The 19,601-nt window shown below is 47.0% G+C and overlaps 1 protein-coding gene and 1 long non-coding RNA gene across 8 annotated transcripts; one reads left to right on the top strand and one right to left on the bottom strand.

Annotated features, from left to right (window-relative positions):
- Window positions 1-6: 6 nt before the first annotated feature.
- Window positions 7-3,203, bottom strand: LOC123112022 (uncharacterized). The gene is made up of 3 exons (XM_044532921.1): window positions 2,928-3,203; window positions 1,392-1,593; window positions 7-1,228 (listed from the first exon to the last, which is right to left on the bottom strand). The coding sequence occupies exons 2-3, from the start codon at window positions 1,542-1,544 to the stop codon at window positions 971-973; spliced, it is 411 nt and encodes a 136-aa protein (XP_044388856.1). The 5' UTR covers window positions 1,545-1,593; window positions 2,928-3,203; the 3' UTR covers window positions 7-970.
- Window positions 3,204-4,357: 1,154 nt separating this feature from the next.
- Window positions 4,358-15,324, top strand: LOC123112020 (uncharacterized). 7 transcript variants are annotated; one of them, XR_006455021.1, is made up of 11 exons: window positions 4,358-5,102; window positions 5,287-5,372; window positions 5,872-6,252; window positions 6,355-6,465; window positions 7,315-7,411; window positions 7,657-8,562; window positions 8,660-8,770; window positions 9,060-9,142; window positions 9,618-9,805; window positions 10,187-12,036; window positions 12,776-13,448. It is a non-coding gene; the product is annotated as an uncharacterized lncRNA (long non-coding RNA). The 7 variants fall into 7 exon arrangements; XR_006455020.1 differs by lacking the exon at window positions 12,776-13,448 and adding an exon at window positions 15,306-15,324 and having other exon boundaries at window positions 4,358-5,372; window positions 10,187-10,404; XR_006455016.1 differs by having other exon boundaries at window positions 4,358-5,372; window positions 9,060-9,158; window positions 12,776-13,449.
- Window positions 15,325-19,601: the final 4,277 nt, after the last annotated feature.

The following is a 19,601-nucleotide window of genomic DNA, read 5'->3' as shown; positions in this document are numbered from 1 at the left end:
CAGAAAACACTCAACTTGTCTGACAATGTGGTTGGTAACATACTCCTCTAACCAACATGTTAATCTTCAAAGGGAATGAACAGCTGCACAGCAAAGCCATGGCAATCATCCTAAATCACCAACTAGAGATGAACATCAGGTGGTGACTTCCCTATGTATACAACCGTTTATGCATGTCCAGCTACCGAGCCCTCAACACTAAGATACATTGCCTCCCAGGACCATGGCCACAAAGCACATACCATGCTGATGCAGATGCTTAACTACCCGGGCAGATACCATCAAGGTTACCGTTTGAACAGTATGCAGGATCACCTTGGGCTTGTTGTAGGAGTTTTTTCGATCGCCGCCCACTCTGCAGTTTGTGCACTTTGCCTCCTTCCTTGGTTTCAGAGGCAGATCACCTCGGTCAGGACATGTTGTACTTTTGTGCGCCGGTTGACAAAAAATACTGCAGAAACGTGTGCATTTGCTTGAACAACAATCACCAAGACCATTTACTTTTGCAGTGCCTTTGGCTTTCTTACTTCGCACGCCACAATAATCATATGGGGGCTTATCCCTGCTGCTCGTTGGACCTCCAGTTTTAGTTTCCGCTCACGCTCCGGGGCCACAAGCCCTACCAGATTGCCCACCCCACTACCCGCGCCATCGCTCATATCAACCCACAGTCCGCCATCCCCAATACGTGTTTCCTTTCGGTTTAGTTTGTTGTCTCTAGTCTTGTCTTTCAGACCCATTCCGTTACAGACAGCTGCCATAGGACTAAGCTCGTCCATTTTTCACGTGAGTTGCTCCAATGCTACTTCATATAAGCTGTTGTATTTGCATCACCAAGCCACACGACTTCCATCGCATGTGTGTACAGGTTCAAATAGCAAAATGTCACAAGAGTTAAGTGAAATTTTGTCTTTCTGGAGGTGCGCTAAGTGGTCTGGCAGCACATCCCTTGCATCTTTTGTCCACCTTTTCAGAATGTGCTTCTCAGGTATTCTTCACACCCCTTGCATTTGGTCCTTTCAACGTTGAGCCTGCTCTTGTCATACCTGATCCCAAAACTGATTTCCCATGAATACGGGTTGTAGTAGTCATATGCCTCTCCCAGCGTATCGAAGCTGCTCCCAACCTCAGGCACTATGACGGTTTCAGTCTTTTTCTCTGCATATTCCTTGATTGTCTTCTCCAACGTGCACACTGTACCAACACAGGGGGGTTGCTCTGTAGGTGCCTGCCAACACGAAACCTGCTCGTTAGATATGCAATTCATTACATTTAGCAAAGGCATTGCACAGGATGACATGTTCCGTTAGTGTCTACACATTTTTCAGACTTTTTATATGCTAAGCAGCAATCGTTGCGAACATAGTTACAAATTTTGAATGCAAAATCACCTCTTTGTCCATGCTGGTGCCTGAGGGTCGTCCCTGCCTGTTGACTGCCCCGAATCTGCTGCCGACAAGTGCCAATACGTCCTGCCCTACCGCGCCAATACTGGACTCGATCGCTGTGTCGAGCAGATTCGGGAGCAGCTGGGCCAGCGACATGGTCTTGCTGCCCCCAACCGTCGGTGGCGTGCTCTCTCTGCCCCCAACGCTGGAGCGAAATAGAAAATGAGTCCGTGTAAGAGAAAGAGAGAAACCATGATCAGGGTAGCTCGCGTGTAGAAACCTTATCAAAAAGGACAAATTCACGTGCAAATAATCTTATACTTTCTGTGTAAAGGGTGCCTTTTTGTTATGCAACCCCATCTAGAATATAAAAGGCCACCAGTTTGCAAATCAAACGCGTGTGCAGCACAAAATGCAACACATAAAAAACATGGCAGTTTATGCAACTCCTAGTTGCTTATATGCCGCCTACCCCACTGGATAACAACAGATAGAACCCTCTTGTCATCTCCCCCCTTATCGTGCCGCCATTAGGAAAACATCCTCTTTTACTGCGTAATTCATATCTACGGTTGTTTTTTGCCCCTGAAAATTGCACACTAGTGCCTGCTTGTAGACTCCCTCTATTTTTCTGCCTGAATAGAAAGCCTCCTCTATTGCATAAAAACATATGCTGAAAATAGCCACCCAATATGAAACACAGATTGTTACACTATTGCCTGCTGAACATATATTACCTACTAAACACAGCTTCCAATACAAATATTGCCTACTGGAAAAACATATATTGCCTACTGAAGCAACAGATGCTGAACATATAACTACCAACATGAATGCAGATTATTACAGTGTTGCTTGCTCGGACACATATATTACCTGCCCCCTACCCCTAATTATGTTGCCTACTGAAGAAAAATAGATGCTGAGAATAGCTATTTGAGCAGAGATATTACAGTATTGCCCACTGAAAAAAAATGTTGCCTACTGAAGAAAACAGTTGCTGATAAATAGCTAGATGAACACGAATGTTACAGCATTGCCTACTGAAGCAGCACAGATGCCGAAATTATATCCAGTATTTTTGCCTACTTATCACTCTTTGTGTTGCCTACAAAATAAACTAATCTAATTTTGTTGTCTACTCCCTGAACATCTGGGATTTTATTTTCTAAAAGCTGATGCAAACATACATGCACATTTGCTTGACTGTTCCGTTCGTGAAGTGAAACACTAGCCCGCTTCCCCTTGACTATGATGCATCTCTGAAACCCATCGCAAAGGAGAGTTGGATTTGTCATGGCTGCTAGTAGCTAGCCCTCCGTCGTGTTGTCCCCACCAAAAAACTCGTGAAACAAATGTGCGTCTGGATAGCAAAATTTTGGTGCGCGAGGCAGTTGTGCCTCTCTCTGTTTTGCATGACCAGCTCGTGATTTTACATCACCCGATTTGCTTCAGTTTTCCTGATCCACATCCACCTCATCCCCCCTTCGTCGCCGTTAGAGATGATGAAATTATGGAGGCCAAGGCGCCGGGACTTACCTCTGGTCGTAGATGTAGCAGAGAACCTCGCCGCCGCGCGCAACCAACGGCTCACGCGCAAGTCGTTCTTCCCCGGTCGACTTGCTGGTGTCCGCCTCCTCCCGATGCAGTTCTCTCTTCACCGGTCCGCGTCGCAGCCATTCGTCGTCGTCGCCGGGCCCCGGCGACGCTCCCGCCGAATCACTAAGGATTTCTCTCCGTGCCGCCGTGCGGAGAGAGAATTGAGAGGGGAACGGCGAGGACAGTAGATGGGACAGAACCAAGACAGAACCCACCGTCGCCTATCCCACCTAGTCGGGTTTAGCTCCCCATACGAGTCTCGATCTCATGATGCCGCCCAGCATAGGTTTATCCATTTGACGACGGCGTTTCCCCACAACGTGTCGGTACATGTATGCCGCATCGTTCTGTCCCCACGGCACAGGATGCCAACCGTGCTAACGCCACCACACGGCTCCGTCGCCCTGCGTAGTATTTTATTATGTATACGTTTTCGTATGCCGTCTGTATTTCAAGCACCAATAAATGTTGTCAACACATGCAAGCCGACCATTGGTCCATAAAACGGGAGCGCGCGAGCCCGTGTGTACTATCGCTGACTATGCATGGAACTTGCAAGCTACATTCCTTTCCTTGGCGCCCACAATGCACACAAGTAGTACAATATGCATCAGATGCTTCTGTGCTGTCTTCCCAGGCAAGTCGCTCCTTAGCACAACACGTTCCTAGCATCAGATGAGTCAAGAACACTCAAAAAAGCTCTACATTAGAACCCAATACATGTTAAATAATATTTGTATAATTAGAACTGGGCCATAATGATAAATTTACCTTTAATCACCGTGATACCAATAGCTAGCTGCTCGTTTTGGTGACCGCAATGGAGAAAAATATATTTATACCAAGTAAAAGAGCAACATCAGATGGCTTTGGTTGACTGTTGTGAAATGAAAACATGATGATGCAGTTTACCGGTGAATACACTTCTCACTTTTCTCAGGCTGTATGTGTGGACGTCGGAGCTTCACTTACTATAAATACATAAATCCCCGGATGGATAACATCAACAATCAATAATTGAAACAATGGAAGAATGAATCCACAAATTGTAGATGCATCCACCAGCTAAATCCACAAACAGGATGCAAGAGGAAGAAAAAGAGAGTTGTGGATCCAGAAATAAGAGAAGGATGGATCACAGAGCCTCCTCAGAGCTCAGTGACTTTCAGCCGTTGGATGCGTTCTCTTGATGCGTTCTCGTCCGTTGGATCGAGAGGTGGGAGGATCTGGGCCGTTGGGTCTGGAAGAAACACTGCTGGAATGAATAGTAATGGAAACATAATGTAAATACCATGCCCCCACCAGGGTATTTTGGTAATTTCGCGTGGTGGGGGTATAAAAGGGGGGCGCTTAGACCTAGCCGCCTCCTCCTTCCACCCCTCCGGCCGGCTCCTCTCCCGCTTGCGCCTCCTCCTCCCCCCACTAGCGCCTCCCTCTCCTCCTTCCCCGCCTTCGCCCGGCCTCCTCCTTCCGCCCCACCGATCTGGCGCCGCCCCGCCTCACCGTCCTCCGCCGCCTGCCTCCTGCCTTGCCTCGCCTCGCTCCGCCGCCGGCCTCCTGCGCCACCCTGCCTCGCCACGCTCCGCCGGCCGCCTCCTGCGCCGCCCCATCTCACCGTGCTCCGCCGGCCGCCTCCTGCCTCCCACCGTGGAGAACGGCGACAGGCGGCTGCCAACGGACGGATACAGGCAGAGGAGGGTCAGAGAGGCGCGCGGAAGGCCGACGAGGTTGGGCAGCGCCGGATCCAGAGTTCGGGGTGGTGCCATGGTTGCTCGGTGAGCTCCTGCAGGGGAAGATGGCGGGGCGAGATTTAAAGGGAGATGGCAGAGAGAAGCGAAAGGGAGTGGCGGCGGGGATTCTGTTGCTCACCGCGAATATCGAGCGCTTGGGCACCATGCGAGGCTGCGGCTGCGGGCGGTTGGAGACGCAGCCTTAGGCAAGTTGTTGTTGCTTTCGAGTGCTGAGCGTCGCTCTGTCGAGTCCGGCGGACGAAGGATTAGGGGAGGGACGGGCTGTGGAGACTTCGAGGCGGCTGGTGGAGGCGTTGGCCTTGTCGGAAGGCCGGAGGAGGCGACCGGTGGTGGCTCGCCATGGCTGCACTTCACGGGAGCGGAGGTAGGCATTCGATGGCCAGTCCGTGTGGATGCAGATGAGACCCAGCCGTGATGAACAAATAGTAGTAGACTGTGCTGGTCTTTTCCTCCTATCTGAATTTTCTGCAGATGAGATCCAGCCGTGATAAACAAACAGCAGTAGGCCGTGCTGCTCTTTTATCTATTCTGAATTTTGTGCAACTCAGATCCACCAAGGAAGAGATGGATGAGGCCGTGCTGCTCCTCTCATCTATCTCAATTGCTATATGGAAAGCTCTAAATTTCCAATCAGGTAAATATCACCACTAACTCTCATTTTCAAGCATAGTACTCCTTCTGCATATAAAGAATAGGCGTGCTTCTTTCATTTTCTCTGTTCATACTTATACTGCAGCAGATAGATACATTTGTATACGGCACTACCATTTGTGTCCTGTCTGATATAGTAGGGATTGAACAACATCAGTTATTTTTTTAGGATTAAACAACATCAGTTAGTTGTACTTGCTTGAAGTCTTGACCCTGAGCATAACCTGATATCAACAAGCAAAAACATTTGTTTTAATGTATGCAAATAGTCACATTGTCTGTTTGGTTGAGGGTCGTTTTTCAGTACATGAATTTGTTGCACTATCATGTAAAAGAATTTGCACTGATGCTAATCATAGTTCTATGGAACTGAATCAACATGGTATGTAATCCTTCTCGACATGAGTTACAAGTTCTTTATTTATTATCCTGTCAATTTAGTACTAAGTAATTTTGACGTGAAGCTCTGCCTTTGTAAGCAGCCATGAAGGACCGATCAGAAGCGAGGCCCTTGCTGCTCGTGTCTCCTTGCTGGTGGCAACCCGACCTTCAGCTTGCCAGCGACAGGCAGGAATCCGGTCAGTGGCCGCCAAATAAGTACAGGTTACGGAAGAGACCTAAGTCCGACCACCGCCCAACTCCCAGCTACTCGCTGCAATTCCCACATCCACCTCAAATGGGATAAGCGCTCCAGGTGAGGCGTCCCCGGCTAGGAGCAGATCTGGATCCCATGGGTCCACCTCTCCCCGTTCGTTGGATCTTTGCCCCCCAGCCGTGGCCACTCCTCAGGTTTGCTGGCTGATGTCACGCCCGTTCCAAGGCAGGTTTTTCCCAGGGGAACCTCCTGGGGTGTGTCCTATGAGGTATATATATGCTTTCATGCCCTCTTTGTGCTCGACCTTTGTGTGCTCATTCATGCAATCTTAGTTGACTCACGCGATAGATCATTTATGTTGTGTGTTTAGGTAGAAGATTCTTGCTCGGTTCCTTGTGTTTGGGATGATCCAGATGAGATAGTGCATCAGTTGCTCACACGAAGAAACCACCACAATGAGAATCCTCTTCTAATCTGGCAAGTACTGTTCCTACTTGACTGACGAACATCGTATCTGTAGTATCTCTCATTGTGCACTGTTGGTTATGTTGTATGACTTCTGCGGCTTTTTTTCATATTTTAACAATGGATTTTTGTGTTAGGAACTGAGATTCACTAGCTTTCATATTCTGCTTTAGTTTTTGAATACTGAAAGTGCATACCCAATCTTAATAAAGACTGGAATCGAATTGTCTCACGGATGACTGATGTTGATTTTTTTAACACAACATTTTCTTGTGATGAGACAACTTTAGTTAGTAGGTTTCGCAAAGGTCACCAAGTATCAGTTACCTCTAGCATCTTACTCTAATACCGAGTGGTTAACCTACTTCCTTTCTCCAAATCTACGATTGCACTATCAGAGGTAGCACTGGCTGATATATGTCATTTTCTGTATAACCCCAAAAGACTGAATCGGTGCATACAAATCTTGCTTTGAGCAATAGAAAATCATGATTATGGTCTGTTCTGCATATGTATATAGAGCATGCTACTCATATTTATCACAATAGTTGTACCTATTTCTTTCACTTAATTTTCTTGCCTTGCTAAATTTATGAATTCTGACAAAACTCTCATTGAATGAAAGCTCTTTTCGAATGTTCTGTTGTTATTTTCATGATCCAGCAACATCTTGTTATGTTATGCATATAAACTACATGGTTTCTACAGAAATGCCAAGAAAGAATTTGACAGGAATTCTTATTTTAAAGGCAGGGCTCAGCAAGCAGTAGTTCAACTACAGTTGTTTTTTCAATCCTTGTTGTTTGCTCAATTTATGACTTATGACATGACTTGTCCTGACTACCAAACAATAACTGAATTGTAGAGAGGGGAAGATAGATACCTGGCTGCCTGGAAAAGTATTTTTCAAATTAACCAGAATGAGTTTGACTTGGTGTACAAATGTGGAACTTCAAGAAAAGGTATTACTACTGTTCCCTGTTTGCCTACCAACAAATATTTGGGGAGACTCCTGAATTTTTCACATACACTGGAAGCTAAATTATTCTGGTGGTATGAACTAAGTTGTGGTTTCCCTAGAAAAATAAGCATTTTGTTTTTGTTGCAGTGTGCATTGTGTTTACTTGTGCTGGAACGTTATGTTCAATTACTAGTGATAAATATACTGTTAGAACATGTTTTGAAGTGGAATTTCAAAATTTGGCAGTAATGCAATGGGGGTCTGGCTGTGTTTTTCGAAAGTGTTGTCGATAACGAGAGGCTTTTACGACAATGGAGGCAGCGACAAGCACTGATAGATATACTGTTAGAACAAGATACATGATTTTGAGTGGCTAATTTGGCAGTAATGCAATGGGGGTCTGGCTGTGTCTTTCGAGTGCGGTGTCGGTAATGAGAGGCTTCAATGACAACGGAGGCAGTGACAAGCACATATATGCTCTAGCTTTGAGGCACTGAATTGTGTATATTCTGAACTTGCATTAGAGCTTCACATGTGTATGTTTTGAACCTACATTAGAGCTTCACATATCATTATATCGTGAGTCACCAAAAAAATTGCATTGCAAACTTTACGCTTTTCTTTTGACCGTATGACATCTTAATCCTTTTAGGTTGGCATCAAACTTTATGAGTGGCTTTTTGTTATTATGTTGAGCCATGCTTTAATTTATATTAATTGGCCAATTTTTGATGTCATATTTTCTTTAGATGCATCACTTGCAGTCATCCTTTGATTTCTATTAATTGATCAATATTTATTCTGGAGTCTACCATGGATTTACATGCAACTCAGAGATTTAAAGATGTCTTCTTTGGCTGGCATGATTGTTTACCTTTTCCTCACTAGAAGCAATTAACCTACATGATCTGTGCAGAATATGTCTCACCACTTTAGTAGGCAGGTTTAACAGGAAATAATAGTAGCACTATTTCAACAAGTGGTTCCTTTGTATGATGCGGGGCGAGGGCGATGAGGGCAGCGTCGGGTTTGACGCCGGACGGGGCGGCCGGGGATGAGGGTGGCAGTGTGTTTGACGCCGGGCTTAAGTACCTCGAGGCCGTCAATGGCAATGTGCTTGTGTATCCCAGGTTCATCACCGATCCTTTCACGGTTAGTGCCTCCCTCTATTTTCACCCGATTTGAGACTTCTTTTGCTTGGCTTTTGCAACGGTTGTTTGTACTGACAAAAGAATCACATGACGGGCAGATTTTGCTAGACACGTTCTCTGGCGGGTAACTGCACACAACCACAGGAGGAGGTCGTGTTGTGGAAGAATACGGCCTGGGCAAAGCCATACTCTTGCATCTCTTTCAACTGGTAAGATGCTCCCTTATCTCTCAATCCTTTTGTCGATTATTAAGCTCAAATTTCCATTGTTGTAATTGAAAAGCCTTTGAATCTGACGAGCAATGCTAGGAAAGTGATTTAACTTTGCGCCATGGTTAGGTTGTCCATTAGAAATTTTTGCAGCAGTATGATTTTTTTAAAGAAAATACAAGTTGTATTTGTCATACATAATTAAAGCACTGAAGATACCCCTTTGCAAATACAGTAATTTCTGAATATTACCATTTTTTTATCTTATGGTGGCATATAATTGTTTCAGGACAAACATGATGGATATGGTGGTGGACCTGGGCAGTTTTGCTCTAACCTCAAACTCTTCTTAATTCCCCACATTTAGCTTCGGTAATACTAGCTTTAGGTTGGTTAATCTTTTTGCATTAGTTCTTGAAATGGAATATTAGGCAACCATGGAATTTGGAATAGGCCATGTGAATGCTGGGCTGTAGAGATATTGGATTTGACATTGCTTTCAAATGTTTGCTTCACAATGAGTGCTCTTAGACCGTTCTAGGCTACTTGACATGTTCACACGAATATACAAAATAACTTCGACCAACCAATTTAGCATTATAAGAACTTCAGAGATGTGTTTGGTATTTGATTACCTAATGTGTTCGTATAACTCAAGAAGCCTGATGTGGTTGGCAAAGCTAGCTTTTGTAATGGTTTTGTTTGCCCATCTTTTGGAAGGTCAGAGATAGCTTTTTTTTGTTAATTGATTTACTGATTCGGTTTCATGTTCGGTGAGTGGGGTGGTCGATCCGCTACTGATCCCGACGTGCACAACCAGTCACCTGTTTATCTCTGGCCCCTGCAGAGAACGGCGTCGCCGGGGAGGACGGGAGCGGCTCGACCAATGGCCACCGCAATGCTCTTCTGCCCGCTGCTTGCCTCGCCACCCGGGCGCAAAATAGAGCTGACAAGACGTCTGTATGTACTGCAGTTCAATGAGGAAGTGCGTCACTTTTTGTAAAGAAATACAAGACTATCTTTCACCCAGGAGAGGTAATAATTTGTCATCTAAACTTCCTAAGTTGCAACTGTAGACTCCCTCCGTTCGAAAATAAGTGACGCTGCTTTAGTTCATTGCTTATTTCCAAATGGAGGTAATAGTATCAAAGTTATCTTCTTTACATGTTCCTTACTCTGTTTTCTTTTTAATTTTCCGTATCTTGATTATTCTCTTTCTCTTAATTTACATTGGGTACTTCATTTTTTAAACTTATTGTTATCTGATCTGTGTCTTTCTATTCTCTTAGATGGTCTTTGCGTTCTTGTGTTTTAGCTTGCATGCCTAGTAGTTTACTTTTCACGCCGCTTTGATTTATGAGTTGAAGTCAGTAGTTGATGCATTCTGACTTCTTTGATTGTTTATTGTGTATCTAGGTTAACTGAATTAGGGAGATGGCACTGTGCCCATGGACAAAGTCAGTTGCTCCGATATGGATGAGCAGCAGGTGCTGCTACCGCTGCAGGTGGACAAGGCACGAGGTCTCATGGCTCCTCCCACTCTTCCCAACAACACTGTTGTGATGTACTGAAGCCTCCCGTTCCACATGTTCAGTACTTGCACCTCAACGTCACTTCTGTGAGTGGTGGCCTAGGTTAGGTCGATCCCTAATCTCTGTTCCAATTTATTCCGGTGTCATTATTCTCAGCATCCTTTAATTTGCGATTTATGCTGCCTTTGTATTTTTTGGGGCTAGAGATTGTAGGTTGATTTAGATTGCTAACTCGATTCAGACTACCAATACTACTGTAGATATCGATGTTTCCAGAGCATCATTATCAATTGGCTGTTATCTCATTGTGTTTATGAGCAGATACAACATCTCTTGTGAGACTTAGTCTTACACTTGCTGATATAAACTACTTGGCAATATTTATAGAATGTATGTCTTTCTGTTTGTACTACTTGATACAAATCAGTTGTCCTAGGCAAACATTGTGGCTTGCTTTTGGTACATATTTTGTCTCTGTGATCTTTAGTTTTATGGTTATCCTGGGCAACAACTACACTTTGCTTGTGGTATATATTTAATCTATATGCCCTATATTTAGTTATCCTGGGCAACAGCTATACCTTGCTCTTGATGTATCTTTGTAGTGTTTGTGATATATACCAAACACATTATTCCGGGCGGTTATTTTAATTTCTTTTGGATGTTCTAAACGCTTTGTGATATTAAAGTTTTAGTCGCTGTGAGGCAACACCTGCAAGGCGCGCTTCCGATCTTAGCATTAGACCAAAACGTTTGGACCGGTACCCTTAAGCCTGCTTCCGATCTTCGCATTAACTACTTTGACCAAAACGTTGGGACATGCACCTTTGCGCCAAGGCGTGATCCCGATCTAGTATGGCATGTCACGACAATCGTGTGTGTGGAGCAGATCGGTCTTGGCGTGGGATTCCCGACGGTAGGCGGAGTAGATCAGTCGTGGTGCAGATGAGGCGACGACGAGCAGCCTGTCGTCCTTGTCGTCAGCCTGCAGAGCTGACCGCGCGGGGTTCACCGACAGCGTGCGGGAGCATATCAGCCTCCTTGGTGGAGATGAGGTGACAACGAGCAGTCCCGGATCCTTGTCGTCTTCCTATTAATCGGGAAAGGAGGCCTCACCATGGTGGGGCATAGGAGGGGGCAGAGTTCTCCACCTCGTGCAATTCTCCTCCTCCTCGTGCAGGGCTAGGCCGGGAGGAGAGGGGTGGATAGGGGAAGTGGACGAAGGGGAAAGCAGTGTTTTGGTGCCCGAGCGCAGCTGCTCCCGAAATCCCTCGCATTGGGATTCACAAAATTTGGTCTGACACGCCTGCGCTGATGCATGGGAAAAACAATATGGGGTGTGTTTGGTTACCTGCATAAGGCCCAACCAGGCTCGCGCGGGAAGGGAACGGGCTATTTGGACGCCTGGTTTTACTATTGGGCCTGCATAGCATGAAACTTAAAGCACCTCTGGGCCTGGCTCACTGGAAACGCATGAATCGACAGTTTCTCCAGGGCCAGGCCCGAGCGGTGCACGTGGGCGGCGGCGGCTGCATGCACGCGGCCACACTCGAGAAGCCGCGTTGCTTCCCGAAGCGCCGACAGTTATTAGCCTCACCGCCCCTCACCGCTCCCTCTCCCCACTCTTCTCCACTCTCCCAACTCTCACCGGCGGCGGCGGATCGAAGCAGAGGAAGAAGACCACTGGACTCCATCAGCGGCGAGCGGATCAGCAGTTGGCCCGCAGCAATGGCGGTAAGCACTTCTCTCTCTTTGACATGCAAAACTTTATCCCGTTCGATCCGACGATAGATTCGATCCACGGCGAAGGGGAATGGGGAATAGAGGTAGATAATCATAGGGGTAGTTCATAGCAGTTCATATGAGTTCATAGATGCAATATCGGAGTGCAGAAGGGGGATTGGGGGATAGGGGGACAGGGGGTACACAACGGACACCGGCTGACTGCGGCGGCCGTCACCGGCGTGCGGAGCGGCTGGTCAAGCCGCTGGCCTTCATCATCTTCTTCATCGCCGTGCGGGCCAGCGGGTCGTCGTCATCGTCCTCGGCGGAGTCGAGGTCGATCTGCCAGGTACGACGGCCTGGCTCCGGCGCCCTCGCTGGCATCTACACCGCTTCTTCTTCCTCCTCCTTAGGCTCCCCACCGATGACCGCCGGCGGCGCGATAGAGCACACCTCCATGGTGTTCTCGAACTTGATGCGGTCACCAGCCGACCACCCGAGGAAGAAGGCCCTCCAGCCAATACCCCAAGGGAAGGGGTTGGCGTTGGAGCTAGAGCTAGAGCTCATGGCGATGGGGAGGAGAAAGGTTGACAGTGAGAGAAGAGAGGGGGTGGGTAAGTAGTGGTGGGCAGGGTGAGTAAATATAGGGGGTGGAGAGGAGGAGAAGAGTGACAGTCATATCGTTTTAACTACATGCTCTTCAATTAGCCATGAACTCTATGTTGTGCTTGACTCCATGAATTGTGTGCAGATCGAGGAGAGCAATGAGATGGGCATGGAGGTTGACAACAAGGGCAAGCAGCCCCTTCACCCAATGCCCGACGAGGTTGTGCTGCCGCCCACCACCGAGGAAGACCTGAAGATGCCTGAGGGTGGCGACGACGAGGGCATGGAGGAGCCCCCCAGCAACAAGCGTCGCAACTACGACCACTACCATCAGGAGGATGGCCCGACTCACTTCTGCAAGGTCATCCTTGCACCGAAGCTTGAGTGCATCCCCATGCCCCTGGACTTCATCAAGCACTTCGTCGCGGTGCCGACGGAATTCAAGCTCAGGAACAACACCAGCTGCTGCTGAAAGGTGACAGTGAAGCTGATGAACGGCAGGGTGATCCTGGATCAGGGTTGAGCCACCTACGCAGCCGTTCATCAGATAAAGATTGGCTACATGGTGATGTTCAAACTCCTCACTCCCGACACCCTCAAGGTCATCATCTTCGACGACGATGGCATTGAGGTCGTCAACAAGTGTGGGAAGCACGATGAAGCCTTCGCCGCCAAGGAGTAGGGCCGGGGCCTCCCTAAGTACTACCGAGTCTGCTTTGTACTGTTTATGTTTATGGTTTATGCGTAGAACTGATATGAAGTGTGGTACTGCTTATCTGAAATATGCTCTTAAGTAGTTGATCCTCTATTTATACTCTACTCTGCTTATGATGTGTGCTACTGGTTGTGCCGAAGTGTGCTGGTAACCTCACCAACTAGCCAAAGAGGTTACCACACACCAGGCGTTGCATACAACCAAACAACATGCCTTGGGTTTGTCCACTAACATGCAGGCAACCAAACACCGGGCAGTGTGGTACTGCCCATGCAGGCAAGAGGGCATGCACGCAACCAAACAACATGCAGATGGTGCATTTGAGGCTGCATTTGCATAGCCAGGTTGGGTGGAGAAGTGCATGCAATGTGGGTACTATAGCGCACAACAACCAAACACGCCCATACGGTTCGCGTACGTAGCGCACATTGCGTCTAAAGCGAGCCCAAACCGTATGGGCGGGCGTCCGTGCGCGCCTGGTTCCGTCTGGTCCATGGACTAGAAAGTTTACCTTTTTGTCTGAGCCGTGGAACAAGACACCGAACGGATGTGTCAACCCCCAACCCACCTCGCTGTAGGGGGCAAAATTTCGTGTTTTGACCCTTTTTTCTAACAATTTCAAGATCTGACCCCTGTTTAAAAATATTTTGTGATCTGACCCTTTTTCCTACCGCCAAGGGGTGTGGCGGTAGGTTTGCACGCCCTACTGCCATCGACTCTGCTGGTAGGCCCCTTGGCGGCGACTAACGGCCGTCGGCGCGTGCTGACATGGAAAAGGGCCTACTGCCATGGGCTCTGGCGGTAGGGTACTGAAGTTTACCACCAGCTCCTCTGGCGGCAGGGTCCTGGGTGGTGAATAAGGTGGGGAGGGGCTGGATATTTCCTCCCCCTCCTAAACCACTCATTCAGCCCACACACTTCTCACCTCTCCATCGAGTTCAAGTCTACCCCCTCTCTCTTTGAAGCACAAGAGCCTCTCAAATCTCTCTCATTTGTTTGAGATTTCTCCGATGGATTCTTACCATTTTCATCACGTAAGGTAGCTCTCTCATTTCCCCTCATTTCTATTGGTTGATATCTTTGTTTAGTTTGCATTTGCTCATTTGGTTGCAAACCCTAGCTCATGTGGTCAAATCAATTCATATGATCCATTTAGGGTTATGTTTGTGATTTCCTTATGTATGATGTGCTTAGAATTGCTTGTAGAATAGTTTGTGTACCTAGATCTAGTGCTAGTATTAGTGTACATAATTGGGGTTGGGTTAGGCTTAAGAAAGCAATTAAACCTAAGTTTACTTTAATAGCAACTTCTCGAAATGTAGGATGGCACCGTTTGTTTTCTTTGAAGCTTCTGCTGAGGCGGTGGCGAACCATGAATGCGAATTGATTGAGGAAAAGATGAACTTGTGGGTGAAAACCATTGATGCGTTGAATGCGGAGTGTAGGGTCTTTTCACATTATTATTTCAATAATGACCGTTAGAAAATTTTATCAAAAAAAAGGAGAGGCAGATGGAGAAGCTTAAGACGACAGAAAAAAAATTGTAGGCGTGATCTTGCAATGCAAATTGCATTGTGTGTGACAAGGGGAGAATATGCTGAGATAGACATGTGAAATCATGGTCAGGTCATTGATTGGTTAGTTCGCCAACCATTCTCGTCAGACGAGAAGCGGGCTTCTCGTTGGGCATGGGTCAAAGAAAGAAATGATGTTATTTGTTGCAACCCGGGACCGTACGCCACATAGAATTGCATGAGGCTATGTAATCTTTGTCATTTGGACTGTAATGACATGTACCCTTTGCTTGGTCATCATTTGAACTACTATGACTTGTACCCTTAACATTTGAACTCATTAAGAACTTGGTGTTGTATGTCATATCAAGTAACCAAGTGTTGTACTTCATTGAATTTATTTTGTGTTTTGTTGTATGTCATCTTAAACCCGTATATTCATGTAGGATGGACATTCGATCCATGACTATGAACATGGCATGTGAGAATCATGTCGGAGCGACACCGTTGCTTGAAGAGGGAATGTGAAGCATGATTGAAGAGTTGTGATGATGCAAATGCGGCCATGAAGGATTTCAACAAGTATCACTTTATCGAGGAACCTTCTGATGCTAAGGAGAAAAAAGCTTTCCGAAAGCTTGTGAAGCAAAAAAGGAGGATGCTTGATGAGCTGCAGGACCGGGAATATGCTTGCAGACATGCTTTGGCAATTGAGATTGCGTTCACTGCAAGCAAAGAAGAATTCTGTGAGATGGACTTGAGGAAACCCGGACAGGTCATAGGATGGCAATCAAACAAGGCGTGTCAGAGAATCCCGCCCGCCGTGCTGCATGGGCCTGGTTCCGTGAAGCGAATAGTGTGTTGGGTCATTGGGCAGGATCCATCGACTTTCAACTGAAGCGTAATCAAGCGCGTGACGAACAAATTGAACGTCTGATAAGTATGAGAAATATGTTACCTGTTTGGAAAATGTGTCGTTGAGCTTGAGCTATTAGTTTCAACCGATGTCATCTGAACCGGGCCATGTTTTAATTAGTTTGAACATGTGTTATTCGTGGATGTAATGAACTATGTTGAGTTGGGTTATGTATGTGTTTGCGAGATGATCATTCTAATATTTGATAAAAGTGGATAGAAGTGGGTTATTGTTCTAACATTCGACAGAAGGGGCAGAACAGAGGGGAGGAGAGGATTGAAACCCTACCGCCACAGCCTCTGGCGGTAGGTTGCAGGATCCTACCGCCAGGGACCATGGCGGTAGGGGGGGAGTTTCTGTGACAAGAAAAACGGGCACCCTGGCAGTAGGGTTGACCCTACCGCCACAGCATTTGGCGGTAGGCTTCTTACCCTACCGCCAGGGCACTCATTTTTCTCATCACAATAGCTTAGCCCCCCCTACCGCCATGGTCCCTGGCGGTAGGATCCTGCAACCTACCGCCAGAGGCTATGGTGGTAGGGTCCCCCCTTACCGCCAAGGTTCTTGTTTTTCTCGTCACAGTAGCTTAGCCCCCCTACTGCCAGGGCCTGTGGCGGTAGGGTGAAAAACAGAGTAAAACAGAGTAATCCTTTGTTCTGCCCCTCTTCTCAGCACAACAGTTCACAGAAATTGCAGACAAATCACAGAAATTGCTGACAAACTAAAGTTCATTCATGACACCTTGCAAACATCTCCACGCCAAATTCAATACAAATGGCAAATTCATTCACGACAAGTTCACGACACATGGGTTCTTGCATTAGTACTACATAGTTCATGATAAATTTGGCATGGCTTCATCCGGTTACATGATGAGTCCACCGAAGCGAAGGCTTTACTGAGTCATACGGGACCATTTCCCCTTCTTGTCACGTGCCTCATCCTCCTCTTGTGCCTTGCAAGCTTTTGCAAGCTTTCTTGCCCTCTTCTCCTCATGAGCAAGCTTCGCTTGGCGTGCCCTCTCCTCCTCGTGTTGCTTCCGCTCCATCCTCTCTTTCTGACAACGCTCTTCCTCCAAGCCTCTTTGAAACCTTTCTTCAAACAGCCGCTGGCGCCTAAGACAATCTTAATATTGGTCCTTTTGGACATCTTTTGGCACTTCATGATCTATCCAGGTGAAGTACTTGCAAAGAGGAGGCGGGGACTGCATATAAAATGGATGTTAGTGTTGACACACATTTTTGAAGTAACATGTTACTTCTCTAGCATACCGGTGGAAGGTCATAGGCGTTAGTTGGAAGCGCGCGATCATAAGCATAGTTGGGGCAAACAAAATATCTTCTTCCTTCCGTCCATGACTTCTTTCGGTCGGTGGACTCCTTCACCTTGCAAACATCTCCACACCAACATGGCGGAATCTTCACATCTTTCTCCTTCATCTTGTCCAAAGATGCGTCCTTCCACTTGTGTGGCATGTCTTCTTGGTTAGCACACGGTGGCCTCGTCATGGAACCGGATGAAGCCATGCCTACAACAATTAAAGATGTTAAGTCAAAATATGAACACATTGACATGTAAAAAGGCAAATATATCAACACATGAACATATTAAAAATAGTACCATTCATATTATTTCAACCATCCGGATTGAGCAACACGTCGATAGGCCTTCCCCTATCAACCCGACGTGTCCTAGAACCACCGGATCCACGGCCACGACCCCCTCCAAGGCTAGTCCTTCCTCCACGGCCATGGCCTCCTCCAAGGCTAGTCCTTCCTCCACGGCCACGGCCCCCTTCAAGGCTAGTCCTTCCTCCACGGCCACGGCCCCCTCCAAGGCTAGTCCTCCCTACACGTGTTTGACTAGTGCCCGTGTTGGTTCTAGGTTTCTTCGTGCATCTCCTAACGTTGTGTCATGTTTTGTTGCATTCTCCACAATTGTTGGTGTATGGTGCCTCCATGAAATGACCACTACCAAATTGCTTCATTCCGGTGTATCCAGCTAGATCATCCATGTCACTCCTGAACCTCTTCTTGCTTCTTCTTCCCCTCATAGGCACCATGAGTGCGGGATCTGGCACAATGTCTGGGCCGTGATACTCAGGCCACTGTGAGGCATCAAGTAAAGGGTTAAACCAAGGCGCCCACGTCAACCTTGTTCGTTCCAATGTGAACTCGTGCAACTGCACCGTTGTGCCATCGGATACGGGCAAGTTTCTTGCCCGTGTGATACGTCTCCAACATATCTATAATTTTTGATTGTTCCATGCTATTATATTACTTGTTTTGGATGTTTATGGGCTTTACTTTACACTTTTATATCATTTTTGGGACTAACCTATTAACCGGAGGCCCAACCCAAATTGTTGTTTTCTTGCCTATTTCAGTGTTTCGAAGAAAAGGAATATCAAACGGAGTCCAAACGGAATGAAACCTTCGAGAGAGTTATTTTTGGAACGGAAGCAATCCAGGAGACTTAGAGTAGACGTCAGGGAGCTTCGAGGTGGCCACGAGGCAGGGAGGCGCGCCCTACCCCCCTGGGCGCGCCCCCACCCTCATGAGCCCCATGACCGACTTCTTTCGCCTATATATGTCCATATACCCCGAAAGCATCCAGGAGCACAATAGATCGAGAGTTCCGCCGCCGCAAGCCTCTGTAACCACCAAAAACCAATCGGGACCCCATTCCGGCACCCTGCCGGAGGGGGATCCCTCACCGGTGGCCATCTTCATCATCCCGGCGCTCTCCATGACGAGGAGGGAGTAGTTCACCCTCGGGGCTGAGGGTATGTACCAGTAGCTATGTGTTTGATCTCTCTATCTCTCGTGTTCTTGAGGTGATACGATCTTGATGTATCGCGAGCTTTGCTATTATAGTTGGATCTTATGATGTTTCTCCCCCTCTACTCTCTTGTGATGAATTGAGTTTTCCCCTTGAAGTTGTCTTGTCGGATTGAGTCTTTCAGGATTTGAGAACACTTGATGTATGTCTTGCTGTGCTTATCTGTGGTGACAATGGGATATTCACGTGATCTACTTGATGTATGTTTTGGTGATCAACTTGCGGGTTCAATGAACTTATGCATAGGGGTTGGCACACGTTTTTGTCTTGACTCTTCGGTAGAAACTTTGGGGCACTCTTTGAAGTACTTTGTGTTGATTGAATAGATGAATCTGAGATTGTGTGGTGCATATCATATAATCATGCCCACGGATACTTGAGGTGACATTGGAGTATCTAGGTGACATTAGGGTTTTGGTTGATTTGTGTCTTAAGGTGTTATTCTAGTACGAACTCTATGATAGATCGAACGGAAAGAATAGCTTCGTGTTATTTTACTACGGACTCTTGAATAGATCGACTAGAAAGGATAACTTTGAGGTGGTTTCATACCCTACAATAATCTCGTCGTTTGTTCTCCGCCCTAGCCATAAATGCATCATAAATCCATCATAAATGTGTCATAAATGCACACAACAAGATCAACACCTAGGATTTGCAATAAATTGACCAAATCCACACAAAACAAAGATCTCAACCAATCAAAAGGAGGGAAAATGGGGGAGGTACCTTGGGTGATGAAAATGCTCCGGATCCACCGGTGAAATCTCAAGCAAATGGAGGGGATCTAGGGGGGGTTGTGAGGGGTAGAGAGGGGGGAGAGGGGCTGAGCACGGGAAAGAAGGCGAGTGGGAAAGAAGAGTGGTGGTGGGGCCCACAAACCATCCCCTCCCACCTTATCCACCACCTAGGACCCTACCGCCAGAGGAGCTGGCGGTTGGCTTCAGTACCCTACCGCCAGAGCCCATGGCGGTAGGCCCTTTCC

This window comes from Triticum aestivum, chromosome 5B (genome assembly GCF_018294505.1).
Source record: "Triticum aestivum cultivar Chinese Spring chromosome 5B, IWGSC CS RefSeq v2.1, whole genome shotgun sequence".
NCBI lineage: Eukaryota > Viridiplantae > Streptophyta > Magnoliopsida > Poales > Poaceae > Triticum > Triticum aestivum.
Note: the sequence above shows the minus strand (reverse complement) of the source record. Positions and strands in the feature narration are given on the sequence as shown.

Bases quoted from the DNA above. Each gene is read 5' to 3' on its own strand.
- LOC123112022 (XM_044532921.1), bottom strand. From the start codon at position 1,544: ATGTCGCTGGCCCAGCTGCTCCCGAATCTGCTCGACACAGCGATCGAG. The intron at 1,229-1,391 runs GTGATTTTGCAT...TCGTGTTGGCAG, and splicing joins GCACCAGCATGGACAAAGAG to GCACCTACAGAGCAACCCCC.